The sequence below is a fragment of the Halichoeres trimaculatus genome, unplaced genomic scaffold (genome assembly GCF_033239565.1).
Source record: "Halichoeres trimaculatus isolate MK-OKI-2021-1 unplaced genomic scaffold, fHalTri1.1 fHalTri1_scaffold_4, whole genome shotgun sequence".
Taxonomy (NCBI): domain Eukaryota; kingdom Metazoa; phylum Chordata; class Actinopteri; order Labriformes; family Labridae; genus Halichoeres; species Halichoeres trimaculatus.
This window is the reverse complement of record NW_027437182.1, coordinates 31,175,332-31,191,837: the sequence shown is the minus strand read 5'-3', so window position 1 is coordinate 31,191,837 and position 16,506 is coordinate 31,175,332. Positions and strand designations below refer to the sequence as shown.

The window sequence follows — 16,506 nt, the reverse complement described above, 5'->3', positions numbered from 1 at the left end:
CTCACAGAAATATGTGCGGATGAAATAGTGACATCCCAGCTGCTTAAATCTTGATAAAGGTGAAATACATGACAAAGCAGTAAGATGGTGAAGTCCTGAAATGCTGCAAAGTATCCTGGCAAATAAATCTAAATCTCAGGATGTGAAAAAATCAAACCCTATATATTTTTATGCCCAACACTCTAAAGCAGTTATCTTTGACAAATTGTTCTTGTCCCATGGTCTGATCTCTTTAGGATTTTGTATCATTTCAGATTATGAACAAAGCAGCATCTGAAGCAGCTTGAAACACTGGCTACGTTTACATGCAGTCATTAAAAGCCATTTTAATTTTTGATCTTGGGGTGGCTAGCAAGTTTTAAGAGTGGGTTTCATGCCCAGATCCACTCCTAATGCATGCCCCTGTTTTTTACTCCACATCATCTTTCGTCTTCATGCTGTTAATAATCTGCACTCCAAATTATGGAGGGCCGTTTCATTCAAAGATAGGCAGCAAGAATGTGGAAAAAGTACTGCCTGCAAAACAAGCTACTCATCCTTTGAGAAGAATTTTTGGAGAATAAACTTAAACTTCAACTTTCATCATCCTTGATAGGGATTTATTTACACCATGTTATTTTTTAAATAAAGCTCTCCCTAAAACTTGTCACAGAACAAATTCAACCTCCTCTCATTATCAGCCCTTTGCTAAATCAGGCCCTGGCCTGGGCCAGCTGGTTAAACATTAGTGCTTATGTGTCTACTTGCTTTTGTGCATGCATTTTGCTGAATGCATATGATACAGAAAAGGGGAAAAAATATCTGAAAATTGCCCAAAAACGCTGCTACTGGCCATAAACTCCACAGGGAATCCTCAGTTTCCCAGAGAGTACCTTTCATGCTAACACAGGCAAATATGTGGGGAAGCGTTAGTTTTCCTCAGTGCCACACCGTGCTTTCACTTCCACTGTGCTCAGCAGCGTTAAACAAGTTGTAAGTCAAATTTGTGGCTCGCAGATACAAAAAAGAAGCAGTGCTTGCTTCAACAACAGCGATTTGCCTGTGAGCAGATGTTTGTTCAGGCAAACAATGACTGTCTGTTTAGTTAATAAGCAGAGAGATGAAGGGAAGCTGTATTGTGATTGTCAGTGAATGGTGTTTCTGGCAGACGTCTCTCTCAGTTCACATCAGCTTGGACAGAGGAGGCCTTTATTTACCTTACTTTAGGACTTCAGGGCTGTGGATTTACAGCATAACACCAGGACAGAAAAAAACAACTATCACTGTGCTGCCTGCAAAGGCTGCAGTGTTCAGTCTGTTTGGCTGTGTCATCACTGATTGCTGCGAGGCTGCGTCAGCAAATTTAAGCTTTCAGACAAACATTTTGTGATATACAAGGAGACCAGCTTGATTATTATTCCAACAAGTTTTCCAAATCTACCGTGCTAATTTAGTCAAAACATTTCTAATTTTTCAGTTTCACTTTCCTCTTACTTGCTGTTACACATTTTATTATATTGAAGTGAAAATCACCTGAAATGATCAGAGATCTTTTATGATCTACAATAACAATGAAAAAAAGAGAGCATGCTGATGAATTATTTTTTTTACAGAGTTATTTTTGTCTAAAACTGGTAGTACAGTAGGTGTCGGAGGAATAGTATCTGCACGCTGCTGAATTTTGAACATTTTTTAAGTTTCTTTGGCAGATTTCGAATGAGTTATTGACTCGATTTGTTGAAATAAAGCAGGATGAAAGATCCTGTAAGAAAGAAACTTCTCTTCCATCTACACAAAAAATCGATAGTTCTTTGACCATAGGGGGCAACACATTTAACTCAAACCACAGGCTGTATAATGTATGGATGTAGTCCTTGTGACATCACCCATTTGTTTCTCATACAGAGTTTTGAACCCAGTGTCAGCAGGTTGCATACCAAAAGAGCTGACTAAAGCTAGCTTTGTTTGAGTTGAGATGAAACAAATAGGCTGGCCTTGAGCGTCTTCACAGACAGCTACAGGTTGCCCTACCATTGATTATTCAAAAATCGTAAGATTAATAACCTAAAAAATAATGGCTTTTAAATAAATTCACCCCTATGTAGCGTGTGCCAGCAAAGATATGAGGTATTCAGACCCGAAATGTTTTTGAAGCCCACTGTAAATATGTTGTTTTCTTTGCTGTAAAAATCAGCTTTTTTGGCTCGGTGTCTGTGGTTCCCTGTATTTCTGCAGCCAGCCTCAAGTCAATTCTCAAAAAATTGGCTTTTTTAAGCGCTCCAGCATGGGCTTCATGTTTTTAGATCAGAGGTTGCTGCTTGTCTCAAACTGGCAGTTCCTCACAGGAGTTTTAAGTGACAGAACAGAAACGAAAAATACTGTGATTCAGCCAAAACTGTCACAACTTTGAAATGTTGACAGAAATGTGAAATAGTTTTATAAACCTCAAGTACTGTCTGAACATTTAACCTGTTCCTGTCACTGTTCTTCACCCGAATTGCAATGATAGTGTGAATTTAAAGGCCCAACTGTAAAAAAAGGCGTAAAATGTGAAAACATGTCTGATTTGTGTTCTGGTTTCTTTCTTTCAGCTGTTTCGGCGTGTGGCGGCTGCTCTTCCGGGAATGGAAAGTATGCAAGAAACAAGCAAAGAAGGGAGTATCCTTTGACCCATTTACATGAAAAGATGAACATACCCCAGTTTCAGAATAACAGGTGAACAGACTGAGCTCATAGGTAACAATTCCTCATTTTAATGCCAAGGTGTGTCTGGCTTCTAGATGGAAGTAGCTGCAGAAGTGATGTCTGCAGACGGGCACCTGTTTAATAAGGTGTCAGCTCCCTGTCCAATTAAGTGAGTTTTCAACGCAACACAGCAGCTGAATGTTTCCAGCCCCGGTGTCTAATGAATCAGGAAGGCCAGATGAGGGGTCAGACAGTAGGCGTCTGCTGTTTTGTCTGTGGTGGGTGTGCAGGTTTGCTCACTTAAACAATGACAGGAGTCTCATCCTGTGCTGCTGCAGCACACAACCAGCTAACAGGCACCTCATATCTGCTGCTGTCAGCTCAGGATGTCACACCTACACCTGTGGAAGATGGTTCAAGAGCTGCGACAAACATTTGTCCCTCAGGAAGTTATAGCTATTAGATGTTCACATTTATGACTCCAAAACAAACACATGGATAAGAATTTATTTGTTTTGGCTACATTTACTGAGTGATTCTGTGAAATAAACCCAAATTACAGACACAGAAGTGTTTGTATCTCATGTCAGAAGAGATAAATCCAGCAGCTGAGACACACTGAGGCTGTAATTTTCATCACTTCTCAGAGAACCCTCAGGCTGTCTCTGCTCCCCTCAGCCTCTGCAATAATTCTCACATCTGTAAGTACATCAGACTCAGGAAACAATCCTGCAGCCTCCACTTAACTCACACTCCTCTAGATGATTGTTGTATTCTTCAGTTAAAGAGGCATTTAACGCAGGATTTGTAAAAGTACTCATCTTTGATTGGTCTCATTTCTCATAAAGAGCTGTTCAGCTACCGAGACAACGTTCTGATTTGGACCCCTGCAGCTCTGAATTTACTCAAACCAAAACACATAAAGGAGTTAATCTGAGACGATTGTTACAGAGCCTGCCTCTGTAAAGCTTCATATTAACTTTTCTTCTTGTTCTGTGAAGGGTTACTTTGATTTTAGTCTTTCATGAAGAAAAATAAAACTAATCACAGCAAATAAAACAAAAAATGAACAAAATGAAACTTCACAAACAGAGTGGAATAAAAACATCGTCTCAAACACTGGAAACCCATGAGCACTGAGCCCCTGAAGGAACACAGAGGATAATCTTGTTGGATCAATTCTGAGAAAAATTCTCTTGATCCAGGGAAATGGTTTGATTTTCATTATGTAGCCTCTCTTTCATGAAGTATAACAAAGTTAAAACCAATCATCTGTGGAGTATTTCGTGGACGATACCCACACACTTGAGTCAGGGCTGTCTCTGCTGAGCAGCCACTATGACTGATGCAGCTCAAAGGAAAGCTCGTACAGATAAAATTCCTCTTATGGCTTTCTGTCTGCTTTATTAGACTGAAAAGAGACACTTTGTGGAGGCAACTATCTCCTGATGACTCAGGGAGGTTGAATCAGTGAAATATACTGCTGGCATGACCTGAACTGGGGATCCACCTGACTGAGAAATGTGTAACGTTCAGTAAAGTATCCCGCTTGGTTGTCACTGTAATAGAGCAGTATCAAACTGTTGGTCAGGTTTTGTAAAACTTCCTTAGGAAAATTGCTCAGATGATGAAATCTCTTCGGTTTTTTCAAAAATTTCTCAGTGTTTACCACATTTTTCCCCCTCTAGTATCGTACCAAGGTAAATAGAATAAAAATCCAATTTGCTGATCTAAGTCAGCCTCATTAAGCTGTGAAAAAACCCAAACCTCTTACACGGTATAGCCTCTTTAACATTGTTTTTTTGCCTTTTATTCCTTATCTAAGGAGGACAGGCCAGTGAATAGAGCAGAAAACAGAGCGAGACTAGGGAGTGACATGTAGGAGGGAGCCACAGGTTGGATTTCGGGGTTTGTCTCACGAGGCGTGCAACCTAGACCACTAGGTTGCACTGGTGCTGTACCAGAACCAGTTCGGTTTTCACTCTGAATCATGCCACATGCCAGTGTTGTGGTACTTGAGCCCAGGACTGGGACTAGAGTCCAGATTTGTAGGACTCACAGCTTGTGCCCAGATTACTCAGACTTAGACTCGTACTCGAGCTCTGACTGCATTATGACTCTTAGGACTTGGGTTTATTTATCAATAAATGCTTTGTCATGTTTTTTTCATCATTTCTTCTGGTATAAAGTCCTAATGACAGATCAGTTTTCAAGCTTCGGCTGGAACACGTGCTTGTTTACCTGCATGCTCTTGCACATGCTGTCTCATTCAGCAACAGTCTGTGGAAAGATGTCCTAGGACGCGCCATGGGTTGTGCATTTTGCTTGTTAAGACTTTACAGCTATTGTTGGCAAATGCAGGGCAACATGCTCACTATGTAAAACAAAATATTAGGAATGGCAGGGACAACGTCTGACTTTAAAATGCTACTCTAAGCTACTCTAAAATGGTCTCACAATGTTTGGTTGTGATAAGTTTTTAACTAAGTTAAGTTAACATTACGTGAATAAATTTTGACTACAGGTGTGTTCTACACCTAAAGACTATTCTCACAAGTTGGATGAAGTGTGACATTTATTGTATGCATTTACTGACAGCCTATGCAATTAAGCCAAGGTTTCCAGTAGAGCCTCTTTACTGAAGTGTCACACTGTGAAACTCAGATCAACAAACACTAATGTTAGTTAATTAAATGTGTTTTCTGCACATCAAGATTGTCCAGCAAACTGTGCAGGTTCACACAGACAATAGTCTGGTGCCAAGCAGCAGCATTCCTTATCTTGGACTCAATCTTGACTTGATTCTTCAAAATATTTTATATACCCAAAGGGAAACTTAAAGTACCACGAGGTGAGTTTCCCTCTCTGGGACTTTTTTAGGACTTGGGTTAAAGTATTGAGGACTGGACCTGGACTCAAACTCAGGTGAAGAGTCACCTGAGTGACTGAGTCACTCAACTCAGATTTTTATTTGGTGACTCGGACTCGAGCCGTGATGACTCCACTGCAAGTGCTCACTCTGAAAGTGTAGAGTGAGGAAACTGAGCACGGACCTGAGTAGTTGGGGGATCAGTGCCTTGCATAAGGGCACTTCGACAGTGCTCCTTAAATTATTCTGACACCTCTCCAGCCATCAGGCCAATGAGCTAACGAGTTAGCATTACAACTTTGATACCACTACACAAATGTATAATGGTCTGTTTGATTAACAGTGAAGTAATGTAAAGTGATACAGGTGAAACGTGTCACTTCTGGTCCTAAAGGAGGTGATACCCTTCCCACAGAAAACTGTTCACTACTAGAAAATGTATTTAAGTTCATTTAAACCAATTTAATTTTTTTCAATACCAGACATGGATTCTACAGAAGCAGTTTTTCCATCAGCTTCACCTCTGCTGTATGAAACTGGAAACCAGCAAAGCATACTGCAAAACAGATCAAACAAGTTGTACTGCATTCATTAGTGTTTTTTATTATTTGTTATATTTCATGAAAAACATAAATCCATTTCAGAGTGCTTCAAACACAGCATTTAATGCATCATGACAAAAGGTAAAAGAAACTGTCTAAAAATGGTTATAAGCTCTTAAAAGCCAAGAGGTCACTAATGACAGTGAATTCAAAAGCTAAAATCTGACAAGACAATTTGAAAATGTGAGTCAGAGTTACTTTGCACCATTATAAATTCAGGTTTTGTAAATTATAAATCAGATAGTGTAATGTGAAGCAGCTGTAGAGAAGGGAGACATCAGCTTTTGTCCCTGCAGCCTCAGAGTTTCAGTGGACCTCCAGTTTTCAGGGAGTTTGTGAATTTATGGAGCATAAAACCTGAACGCTGTTCCTCCGTTTGGTTCTGACTCTGGAGACACAGAGCAGACCACCTGTCACCTGTCTGGATGGTTTTCCTGTGTTTCAGGGGATCACAAATGGATTTTGGCTCTAACTGCTCACCTCTCTGGAAACCATCGCCCGTGTTTTTAAATCTCCTTTCAGAAAAACAAGATTTCAAATCAGCAGCATTTAATACTGTCACTGCGCCTCCTCTGACAGCAGCCGTCCTCCGTATCCTCCTCAGCACACAAAGCCATGCAGCATCACTATGGTAACTGTGAGTGAGTTATGAAATTGCTTTTGATCTTAGCAGTTTGCATATAGCTCTGCTGTTAGTCCTTCAGTGTGAGGCTGTCTCACAGATTAACACTGCAGCATTTATCTACTCAAACCTAAACATAACTCAGCTGCTGACCTTGGTGTAGTGAAGGAATACTTACATTTATCTCCCTCTGATTACAACACACTCATCATTTACCTCCAGTCATCCAGTGTCTGTAAACTGCTCGGCCTCTGTAATAAACTCAGCGACCTAACAGCCCCCTGAACTGTTCAAATCCCCCCTCGGCTTTTTATATCAGCCATATTTCATTTCTATGCAGCATCACTCACATTTTGCCAATTACCTTTATCTCTCTTCCTGTTTCTTTATTTCCCTCCTAATGAGGATAATGGATGAAGGAGGGAGCTGTGTGAGGTGGAGGTGTGCTGATGGATGGCAGGTGGTGACAGTTTGTCAGCAGCTCTGTGCCTCCGCTGACACCATCACTTAATGGAGCGGCTCCTCTCTTGTTATTGCTTTGTGAATGTTATTGATTTAACTGGGAGCAGGAGCAGAAATAAGGAAAGTCTAGCAAACAGATATGCATATCGAATAGACTCAGAGTTACTTTACTGTCACCTGTCCTTTTCTGCAGTGGCTGTTAAATTTTACAAACATATTGCATCCTTCAAAATCATCACCACAAGGGGATTTAGAAGAAAACATGAAGTGATAACATGACAAATGCTTAGATGATCTCTCACTGCAAGACGTTTCTTTGTGACAGCAGCTCTGAGTAAAGGACAAGGATGATGACCAATAGATAAAATGTTGCAGAGCTGTAAGATGTTCCTTAAAATGTAATCTAAAGCGGTTCCAACCACTGACTGTATATTGAGTGGACAGCGTGGCTTCGCCATTTGCCATTTTACGGTTTTAAAGCCAAAATTCCCCCGTGACAGGCAGCAGTTGAGCAGCAATAGTCTGCGCAGTAGAGACTGTAAGGGATTCTGGGAGAATCTGAGAGAAGCTGAGTGACAAAAATAATGATTTATTTTTTTCTTTCAAGAGTCTAATCACTTCTTGACTCTACCTCCCGACATATTTTACAATCCCCTAAAAACATACACAAGAACGGCAGCTGTCAATCATCGTTAAATGTGATGTAAAACCTTGTTTTAACCTCCTATAACTAATGAACCAGCCAGCCACCAGGGGGCGCAGCTTTCGTGGCGAGTTGAGCAAGATGATGTCCATTTTTTTTAGCAGTCTATGGTTCCAACCTGCTCAACTAAACTTTACCCCAAATTGATGCACCCTTATATAAACAGCTAAATAAATAAATAGAAAAATAGAATCAGAGTTCTGCAGTGAGTGTTAGGATGGATATTTACATTCTCCTTCGTGTTAAAAATGCTATGAGGGAGATCTGCTTTCATTTGCACACCGTCGTAAATTACTTTTAGTGAGGTGTGTGTTTGTTTTGGAATTAAATGGAGATAGGATTGAAATAAATTTTCTTTATTCAAGACAACTTTTTACTGGATACAACGCTGTGGTAGGGGACTTCAGTTTAGTCACGTAGCTCTATGGTTTGAAACGTGACATCAAGCCAGCTATTTGTTAGCGACATCCGCAGCCTGGTGCTACATTGTATCTGTAGACTAACGTGACAATGATTAAACACTGTCAGTTTGTTAGTAATTTAGTAGCTGTTTATATTTAGCTCAGCTGACAGCCTGATGTGCTAAGACATGTCAGTAATGTCTCTTCATTTTATTGATAGACTCTCAAGTTTGAACAGACCACAAAGGCTAATTAGCCTTTAGCTCGGGCTGTATCACTCTCTCCTGTTTGGCTTTCCTCTGCTCTTCTGTCCTTCCGTCTGACAGTTAGGCTCCAGTGCCCACCATCACTACAAAATTGATTACAGAAATAGTTTTCCGAAGAGACAAAACACAGATCTTTGTGTTTTATCTCTTCTCACTACTAAACCTAGACGTGCCGTAGATCAGTCCGGTCCTGGTCAACCTGAACTGGAAGCTAAGAAGTAGCAATTTAAAATAATAAGTAACCAGCAATATTAGCACTGATAATCTCATTTTAAAGTGCGGATTACGAACAGGCATATATCTAGAAGGGAGACTTTTTCAAGATTAGTTTCAAACTCCTCACAGCCCCTTTAATCAAAACTATTAAACCAAAAAATGTTTTTATACTACAGCTCCACTTTCCATAAAGAAAACGAGTCATCAGTCTTTAGATTTTAAAGGAGCGTCCACAGTTTACTCTCTGCTCCCTTTAATTGCCAGTTTTAAATTGGGGGCAGCCGTGTCACGCTGATTTATGGTGAATGTCGGTGCCTATGGGGCGCCGTCTCCTGCTTTGTTTCCGAGAACATTTCCAGAGAGTCACAGGTTATTATCACCTCTGCAGGTCTGCTGGGAGAGAAAGGAAGACAGTGCTTGACCCAGATCAAGAGTGAGGGTCAACTGTGTTAATAAGAGAGGGTGAGAAAGTAAAATAAATCACTGCAGAATGGTCTGAGGAAGCTTCCATTCCCTGATTTTATTATAAATGAGTTTTATGATCTAGAAATGAAGTGCCGGCATGCAGAAATTTGTCTTTGGATGATGTTGGTCTTTAAAGAGAGATTGATGTTGTGATTGTAGCTGCATTGTGCTGCAGTAAAGTGGATAATGTTGAACTTATCAGGAATACATTATCTGTTCATCAGTATTGATCATTAAATTGAGCAAAGTGCAGAGTCAGATATTGCTCTCAGGATGCACCACCGGTTATTTTCTGTGCGTACTTTTCACAGCACAAGCTCAACTCTCAAATCTGATAACTTTGGCTTTTTATTCCAAGCATTTCTTTGAGGATGTCATTTAAAGGTGAATCCAATCAATGTGTCTTTTTTTTACTCTGAACCAAGTGATTTGGTTTAATGAGGCAGGGTCAACCTGTAATCACGAACCCACAGAAAATTCTCTCCAAACTCTGACGCTTCCCTCAGCTCTGCAGAACTTTTCAGCTTCTTGCAGCTTATTATTTAGTTTCAGTCTGACGGTTTGGGTTTAGTCTCATCAGGATTGTGTCCAGACACAATATTAGGTTGTTTTTAGAATGTTCTCTGAAGAGCTCTCAACAGCAGACTCAGAGTCAGTAATTAGTTAGTTAATATAAGCCTGGAGAATCTGTGCATTAAAGGGGTGTCCAAACTTTTTTTTTGCCATGCAGCTCTTACTGAGATATATATTTATCCTAAAAATAGCATATGAATGCTGTATTTGTTACCTGTTTCTGTTAGTGATTCCTGTTAAAATCAGTCTCTCAGTGTTTTCAAACATCCTTGTTCCATCATCACAGTCTGCTAAAATCAAACCTCACCTGTCCCTCAGGTGTCTCTTGATACCAGATAATCAGTGGTCAGTTTTCTGCAGTGTTACGTGCTGCGTGAACATCATCAAGTTCTGCTTCTGTCCAAGGAAAATGTTCTCCATTAGGGGGCGATATGGAGAATCAGGATCAGGATCTGGATTTTATCTGTTGTTTTTAAGAGTATTTTGACCTTTAAACATTTTTAGCCGCAAAATATTTCTTATTCTGCATCCTGAACTGTTTTTATTCACCATTTTTTGTCTTTTTTGCCTCATTTCATAACTGTAATTTAGTCTTGTGTCCTTTAATGTGTTTTTTAACTCTGGATGTTCATGTAGCACTTTTTCACATCATGATAGATATATTAACTTGAACACATTGTTGAAGTTGAAAGCTGGGGGCTGTAAACTGCTTTGTTAGTTATTGCTGTATGATTATTTACTGTGCAGCACCAATTGTGTCAATATTGCAACAGCCTTACTTTGGACTGTGATAGGACACCAGCGTAGAAAGAACATCCACAGTGAGAACACGTAGACTCCACACACAAAGACTCGTACATGAGATCAAACCAGGAACAATTTTGCTGTGAGGCCACAGCACCAACTGCTGTGCAGCCCACCATAAAGACATCCCTGGCCTTTTATCTTTGATGGGTGCAGTGACAGGTCTCAAGACTCCTTGCTTAAGATATACTATAGACTGCTCTTTCTGCCTCACACACACACTCACACATTTAGAGGTATAGGAGGACTTTTATATTCTGGACTGAGGCTGCTCATTTGGTTTGTAAATGCTGGCTGCTGAGATAAGGCCTCCAGATCCCTGACATGAGCCAATCTTTATAAGAACACAAAGTAAATGTCTGAATTTAAAGATCATCCTCTAAATGTCACTGGAACCTGAAGACGAGCGGTCATAAAATATAAAAACACAGACTGAATGCTGCAGGACAGCCACAGTATGTAGGCCACAGAGTCTGTAGGCCCACTCATTAAACATGAAAACTCTCAGCTGAAATATTAATATGAAGGAGTGCTGCTGCTGGAGCTGTATGGAAGCCTTCACAGTCACTTAGTCATGATACACCTCATGTCTCCTTAAAACAAAGACGCTCTGCTCCTCTTTCTCGCTCTGCTGAGTGTGAGACACACTCTGGAGGACTGACTCGGTATAACACCTTATCTGGATTGTGCAAAATCACTCCAACAGCCACAGCTCATTAGCGCTCCATTGTTCATCAGTTTTAATTGTAGCACAGCAGAGCCAGCAGCTTGAGCCAGCATCCATTCTCAGTTTATTACCAAACTAACAATGGAGAGGAGTCCCTGTGAAGCTGGATTATGTGGTAGAGGAGGATGTTTTTTTTGTTTAGGTTTATTTTTCTCAAAAACAACTCTTCAAACATGTTCTAAAAACTTGTAAATCATCATTTATTTGATAATATTTCAACTATTTTTTATGGTAAGCTTTTAGCTATTTGTTGATTTTAAATTGTTTTTGCTATTGATAATGCTGTGTCTAGTGATAAGATAGAATCTGGCTAAATGGCACCATCTAGTGGTAGTAAAGTGGTACTACAAGCTTTTATTTTAAGTTTTGCTTAGCAGTCCATCTGTTCCTTATGGATATAATAACCTGATATATGCCCATTTCTTTATATCCTATCTAAATTCTGTCTGTTATATCCTTTCTAAATCTGTCCCTCATCAGATAGGTGTTAAATGGTTAACTTGATTAACTGTTTGAGAAGGACACATCCTGCTGAAAGATGTCAACCAATGGGCTCATTTTTTAAAAGAAATGTGTGTCTTCACGGTTTGGATGGTCATGTTGTTTCAGGCTTATTGAAATAGCTCTGTCACTGGTGCTGGTCTCTTTTCAGGTGTTGATTTAACAAATCTATCCGCAGTGCAATAAAGCACACAAAACACAATAACATGATATCTGTGGTGTTTCACATAACAACACTGGCCTATCCTCTCCTTCTATGGTGTCACTCTCACTGCTGAATGCCCTTAGTTTACTGCCTCCACCCACCCTCTACTGGTCTGGTGGTTTATTGAAACTACCTTTTATATTTTCTCCATATGCCTCTGGCCTGATTTACAAAACCAACCCAGGTCTTTGGCCTGTGGTAGAAATGCATTCAAACAATGGGCCCTAGGTACCATTTTTCCCCTTTGGGATGTTTTACCAGGAACTAGAAGTTTCTGGACCTTCTGGTGTTACTGAATGCTGTTTGCACTAAATGACCTAAATATTTCTTAACGCTGTCCTCCAGTGATCGACATCAAGCTGGACAAACCACAGGAGCCGCAGACGACCGAAGGCGGCTGTTCCTGTTAATGCTGCCCAGGAGCGAACCCATCATTTACACCACCTGCTTGTTATGTTGCTTCCTATTGGTTAACCTGCAGTTGACTTTGCACGTTGAGAATCTGGCCTCCTCACCTGACTGACTACTGGTCATCTGTTGGAACTAGCAATATGTGAATTTGCTTCTAAAGTAGTGTAGCCTACTTTGTTAATGAAACTGCCAAAAAGTCTGACAACTTGCAAAAAAAAGGAAAGTTCAAAAAAAGATTCCCAAGTTGAGAATGTGGATACAATTTTTTAAGTAGAAAAGGAAGTTTCCCCAGTTTCTTTTTTGTATATTTTTGTATATTCAGGGAAATCTCTCTGGAAAGGTTGTTTTTTTAAAAGATGCAGAAAACTGAGCTCTGTGTTAAGAGCCTGACGACAACAGGTGGATCCAGATGTATCCTTATGGATCCCAAAACTGGGGCCCTCCCAACATTACTGCCAAACTGTTTCCTGTTCCCCTAACATAGCCAGTCATAAGTTAATACACATAGTGAGCCACGTCCCGGCTCATCAGCTGAACATTATTTATGTTGAACCCAGCTTTTCCATGTGGAGGGCCTCCCGTCGGTGTGGGATCCATAATTTTGCGTTCTAGACATGACAGAAAAAAAGCAAACAGTAACATCTAATGCATGCCTAGTTTTTTCAGCATAGGTACTGTCTACCAATGTACACAAATATGTAAATGGTAACGTTACACCAGTGACTTAATGCACTCTGATAATGACTAGTCCCAGTCTCTTTGTTTCTGAAAGCTGTTGAACTGGATTTGTATACTTGACTTCAGAATATCTTTTTGTCGTGCGTGCGTGTAAATGTGAGCTTTCTGTATAGGCAACCTTAGAATGCAGCTGTATAGAGAGCCACTGCCAAGTTGTGTCATTATCGCCACATCACGGCACCTTTAAGGTCACCGTTAGTCTGAAGGACGTGGAAGGCTTTGTTCAGACTGCTGGATCAAATCTGGTGGATCCAGATTGTTTTTGCCGCCAACATCTGGTTCAGAAAGATATTCAAAGCTATTTCAGTCAAATATCTTCAGTGTGGTGTCTGGGTGCTTAGACTGGGAGGGTTGTTGGCATATTGGCAAAGACATAAAATCCAGCGGTTGACAGGTACATTGAGGTGCAAAGCCCTTCATGCAACCTGAGCTGTGAGACAATATCTATCCATTCTTACATTCAACCATTGTCCTTGAAGAGCAGCCGATTTCCTGCACAGATTCTCAGCCCTGTTTCTTTAAGGATGTAGTGAGAGAAAATCCAGCGTTGCGTATATCAGAACAACCAATCAAACAACTGCGTTCGTAACTTCAGTAACAGCTTTGTTTGTATCCATGAGCTTGCAAAGCTAGACTGATGTAGGCTTCATTTGTAGAAGGGTCGCTAAAGGGGCTTTCAAGTTTGAACAGACCACTGCAGAATAACTGCTGCATGTGGGTTGGAATGAACATTATCACAAACAGTTGAACCCTTCTTTTCGTGACAGGACAGTTCTTGCCTCTTAGTATCTAACTTTGCCTGTTATTTTAGTGTTGCTACAAAGACTTTCGGTCTGTGTGCTGTAAATGAATTTTTGTGCTCCTGGGAAAATCCAACATAACCAGAGATCCTGAGAAGTAGCATTCAGAAATAACCAGTTTTGGTGCTAATCTCATTTTAAATGTGGATGAAGAACAGGGAAATATATATTAAAAAAGACTATTTCAGTATCACTTGTGTTAAGTTCACACAAGGCCTTAAAATGGCAACTTGCAACCAACCAGCATCTGTCTGCATCACAGCTTTTAGCCACAGTATTTACTTTCAGAGTAGAACATTTGACATCCCCAACAATGATGTTTGTTTTGCAGATGGCTTGATTGCATTTTTGTCAGGAAGCAAAAGGTTCAGACAAAAACATTGTCTTTGGCATACAGGCTCCAACCTCATGTCTCCTCTCAGTTTAATTCTCATATGCAGCCGAGGAGTGTGGGCTAATATCTAGAACCTCATAGTCAGAGCCTGGAGGTGGATTCTGGGGAGGGGGTGGATCTGAAAGTTGAAGCGCAGTGTCTGAGCAGGAGTGAGCAGTGATCCTGCAGCTTAAATAGACCGCTGATGTTGCTGACATTGCTGACGTTGCTGACGTTGCTGACGTTGCTGATGTTGCTGACGTTGCTGACGTTGCTGACGTTGCCGACGTTGCCGACGTTGCCGACCTTTGCTCACCTTACACGGTTCATCCTTCTTTGAGTTTGTGTTCCCTCCAGAGCTGCTCAGCTGTGTGTTGGAGTAACTGTTTCTTACCAGGATCCACTTCCTGAACAGCAGCAGCTCTTAGCAGGTTTTCTCACTCATGCAGTCAAGTCACCCATCCACAGAAATACAGCATGGTGTAGTTCAGTGTCTGTAAACAAATTATCCCCATGGGGACTGGTAGAAATGATAAAAACTGGATCTAGCACAGCAGGATGGTTGCACTATCAGATCTAACTCCTCACAATGTGGACTTCAGCGTGTCTTTAAGATCTGATCTGAGAGTCAGATCTGCAGTCTGAACAAAGCCTTAGACTCCACCCTCACAACAATATGACATCTGCTGTTTTCTTGTGTGATATCTTGTAGTTGTGATCATGATAGTCTGCACATTAAGTGAGCCGTGGAGAATCATATCTCTTGCCTTGCTGTCACAGAGGGAGTTCTCTGTGTGGTGATCTGTAGTCTCTTAAACGCAGGTTCTGTGCTCAAACAGACCTCTAACAATGTAAATCAGCGCTTTATTTCATTCTGACAGACGACTAATTTGCACATGTAGACCTTTCAGGTGAATACGAAGTGACGAAGCGCTTCATTGCAGATGTACAGTCACTTGATTGTCATAGAACGTGTCACGTAACTTGTCCCCACTGAATGAGCTTTTATTTGCTGCTTGTGTTTAAACTGACTACTGACGTTGGCGTTATGCAATGTTCTTCAATTTCATTTTGTATGGTTAATTTTTAGAGCCAGGTATCATAATGTTTGGTGGTGATGAGTAGAGAACACTACTTTGATTTGTCTTCAGAGTGAAACCTTACTGCACTTTTTAAAGACGTGTTTTAGAGTTAGAGTGAAAATGTAAATCTGAAAAAAGGTGAAATCTTCATCTCAGATTACATGAGGTACTGTTGTCTTAGAGTAGACTCCTATGTTATGATTTGTTTAAACCATTAACTGTGTATAAAGGTGGATGATGACTCCTCTGTTTCCTTTGTTCAAAAGTGACGCTAAAATTCCCCCCGGTTTGACCCATGCCTCATCTGTTACCATGGAAAAGACTGGCTTTATGAAATATACAGCAGCCGGCCAGTAGGGGGAGCTCTCAATGTTTGCTTCACTTTTAGGAAATAGTGATGTCATCCCTCTTTCTATACAGGCTTTGGTTCACACGTGCCCACAAAAGGGGCATCCTCTTGTTCAGAGTAGCGTGTCTTTGTAACCCACATGATGAGCCAAATAAACAGGAAACAGGAAAAATACAAGAGACAACAACTGGAGCAGACTGAGCAGTGGGTTTGAGACTGATACAAGTGAGAGTCTGGGTTGAATTTCAATTTATTATCCTTCAATATGGTTAAAAAAAATGTTTGCTGCTTATTTATTCTCTCAGAACAGGAATGTACCACTCACCGTACGACCTCTCAGCCTTTTAAAGAGAGATTTTAGAGATTTTAGGGATTTGATCGAAGGGTTTTAATCGTATAACGAGGAGAAATGATTAACCTGTAATTAAAGGTGTTTCTCTCTGTCAGTGCTCCTTACATTTAAAATTTAGGGACTCTCATTTTAACATTCCCTGTAAATGGACCAAGTGATGCAACAACTGTCTGCATGTGGAGTGTCTGCATTGGAGGACGGGAGGGGAGGGGTGTGTGTTCTGTCACAGCTCTGTGCAGCAGACCGGATCAGTCCAGAGCTCTTCATTCACACTGTACAGAGATCTAGCATGTCTCTCCAAATGATTAATAAAGATGTCTT

General features: G+C 40.6%; 1 protein-coding gene across 2 annotated transcripts in view; it reads left to right on the top strand.

The window, feature by feature from the left end:
• The window catches only part of rab6ba (RAB6B, member RAS oncogene family a), an 80,730-nt gene extending 64,225 nt beyond the window's left edge, over window positions 1-16,505 (top strand). The window contains exons 7-8 of one of the 2 annotated variants that reach the window (XM_074668325.1): window positions 2,571-2,637; window positions 12,426-16,505. In XM_074668325.1, coding sequence (XP_074524426.1) covers window positions 2,571-2,637; window positions 12,426-12,490 — 132 coding nt within the window. In that variant the 3' untranslated portion in view covers window positions 12,491-16,505. The remainder of the gene's footprint in view (window positions 1-2,570; window positions 2,638-12,425) is intronic. The other variant, XM_074668326.1, reaches the window with a different exon arrangement.
• Window position 16,506: the final 1 nt, after the last annotated feature.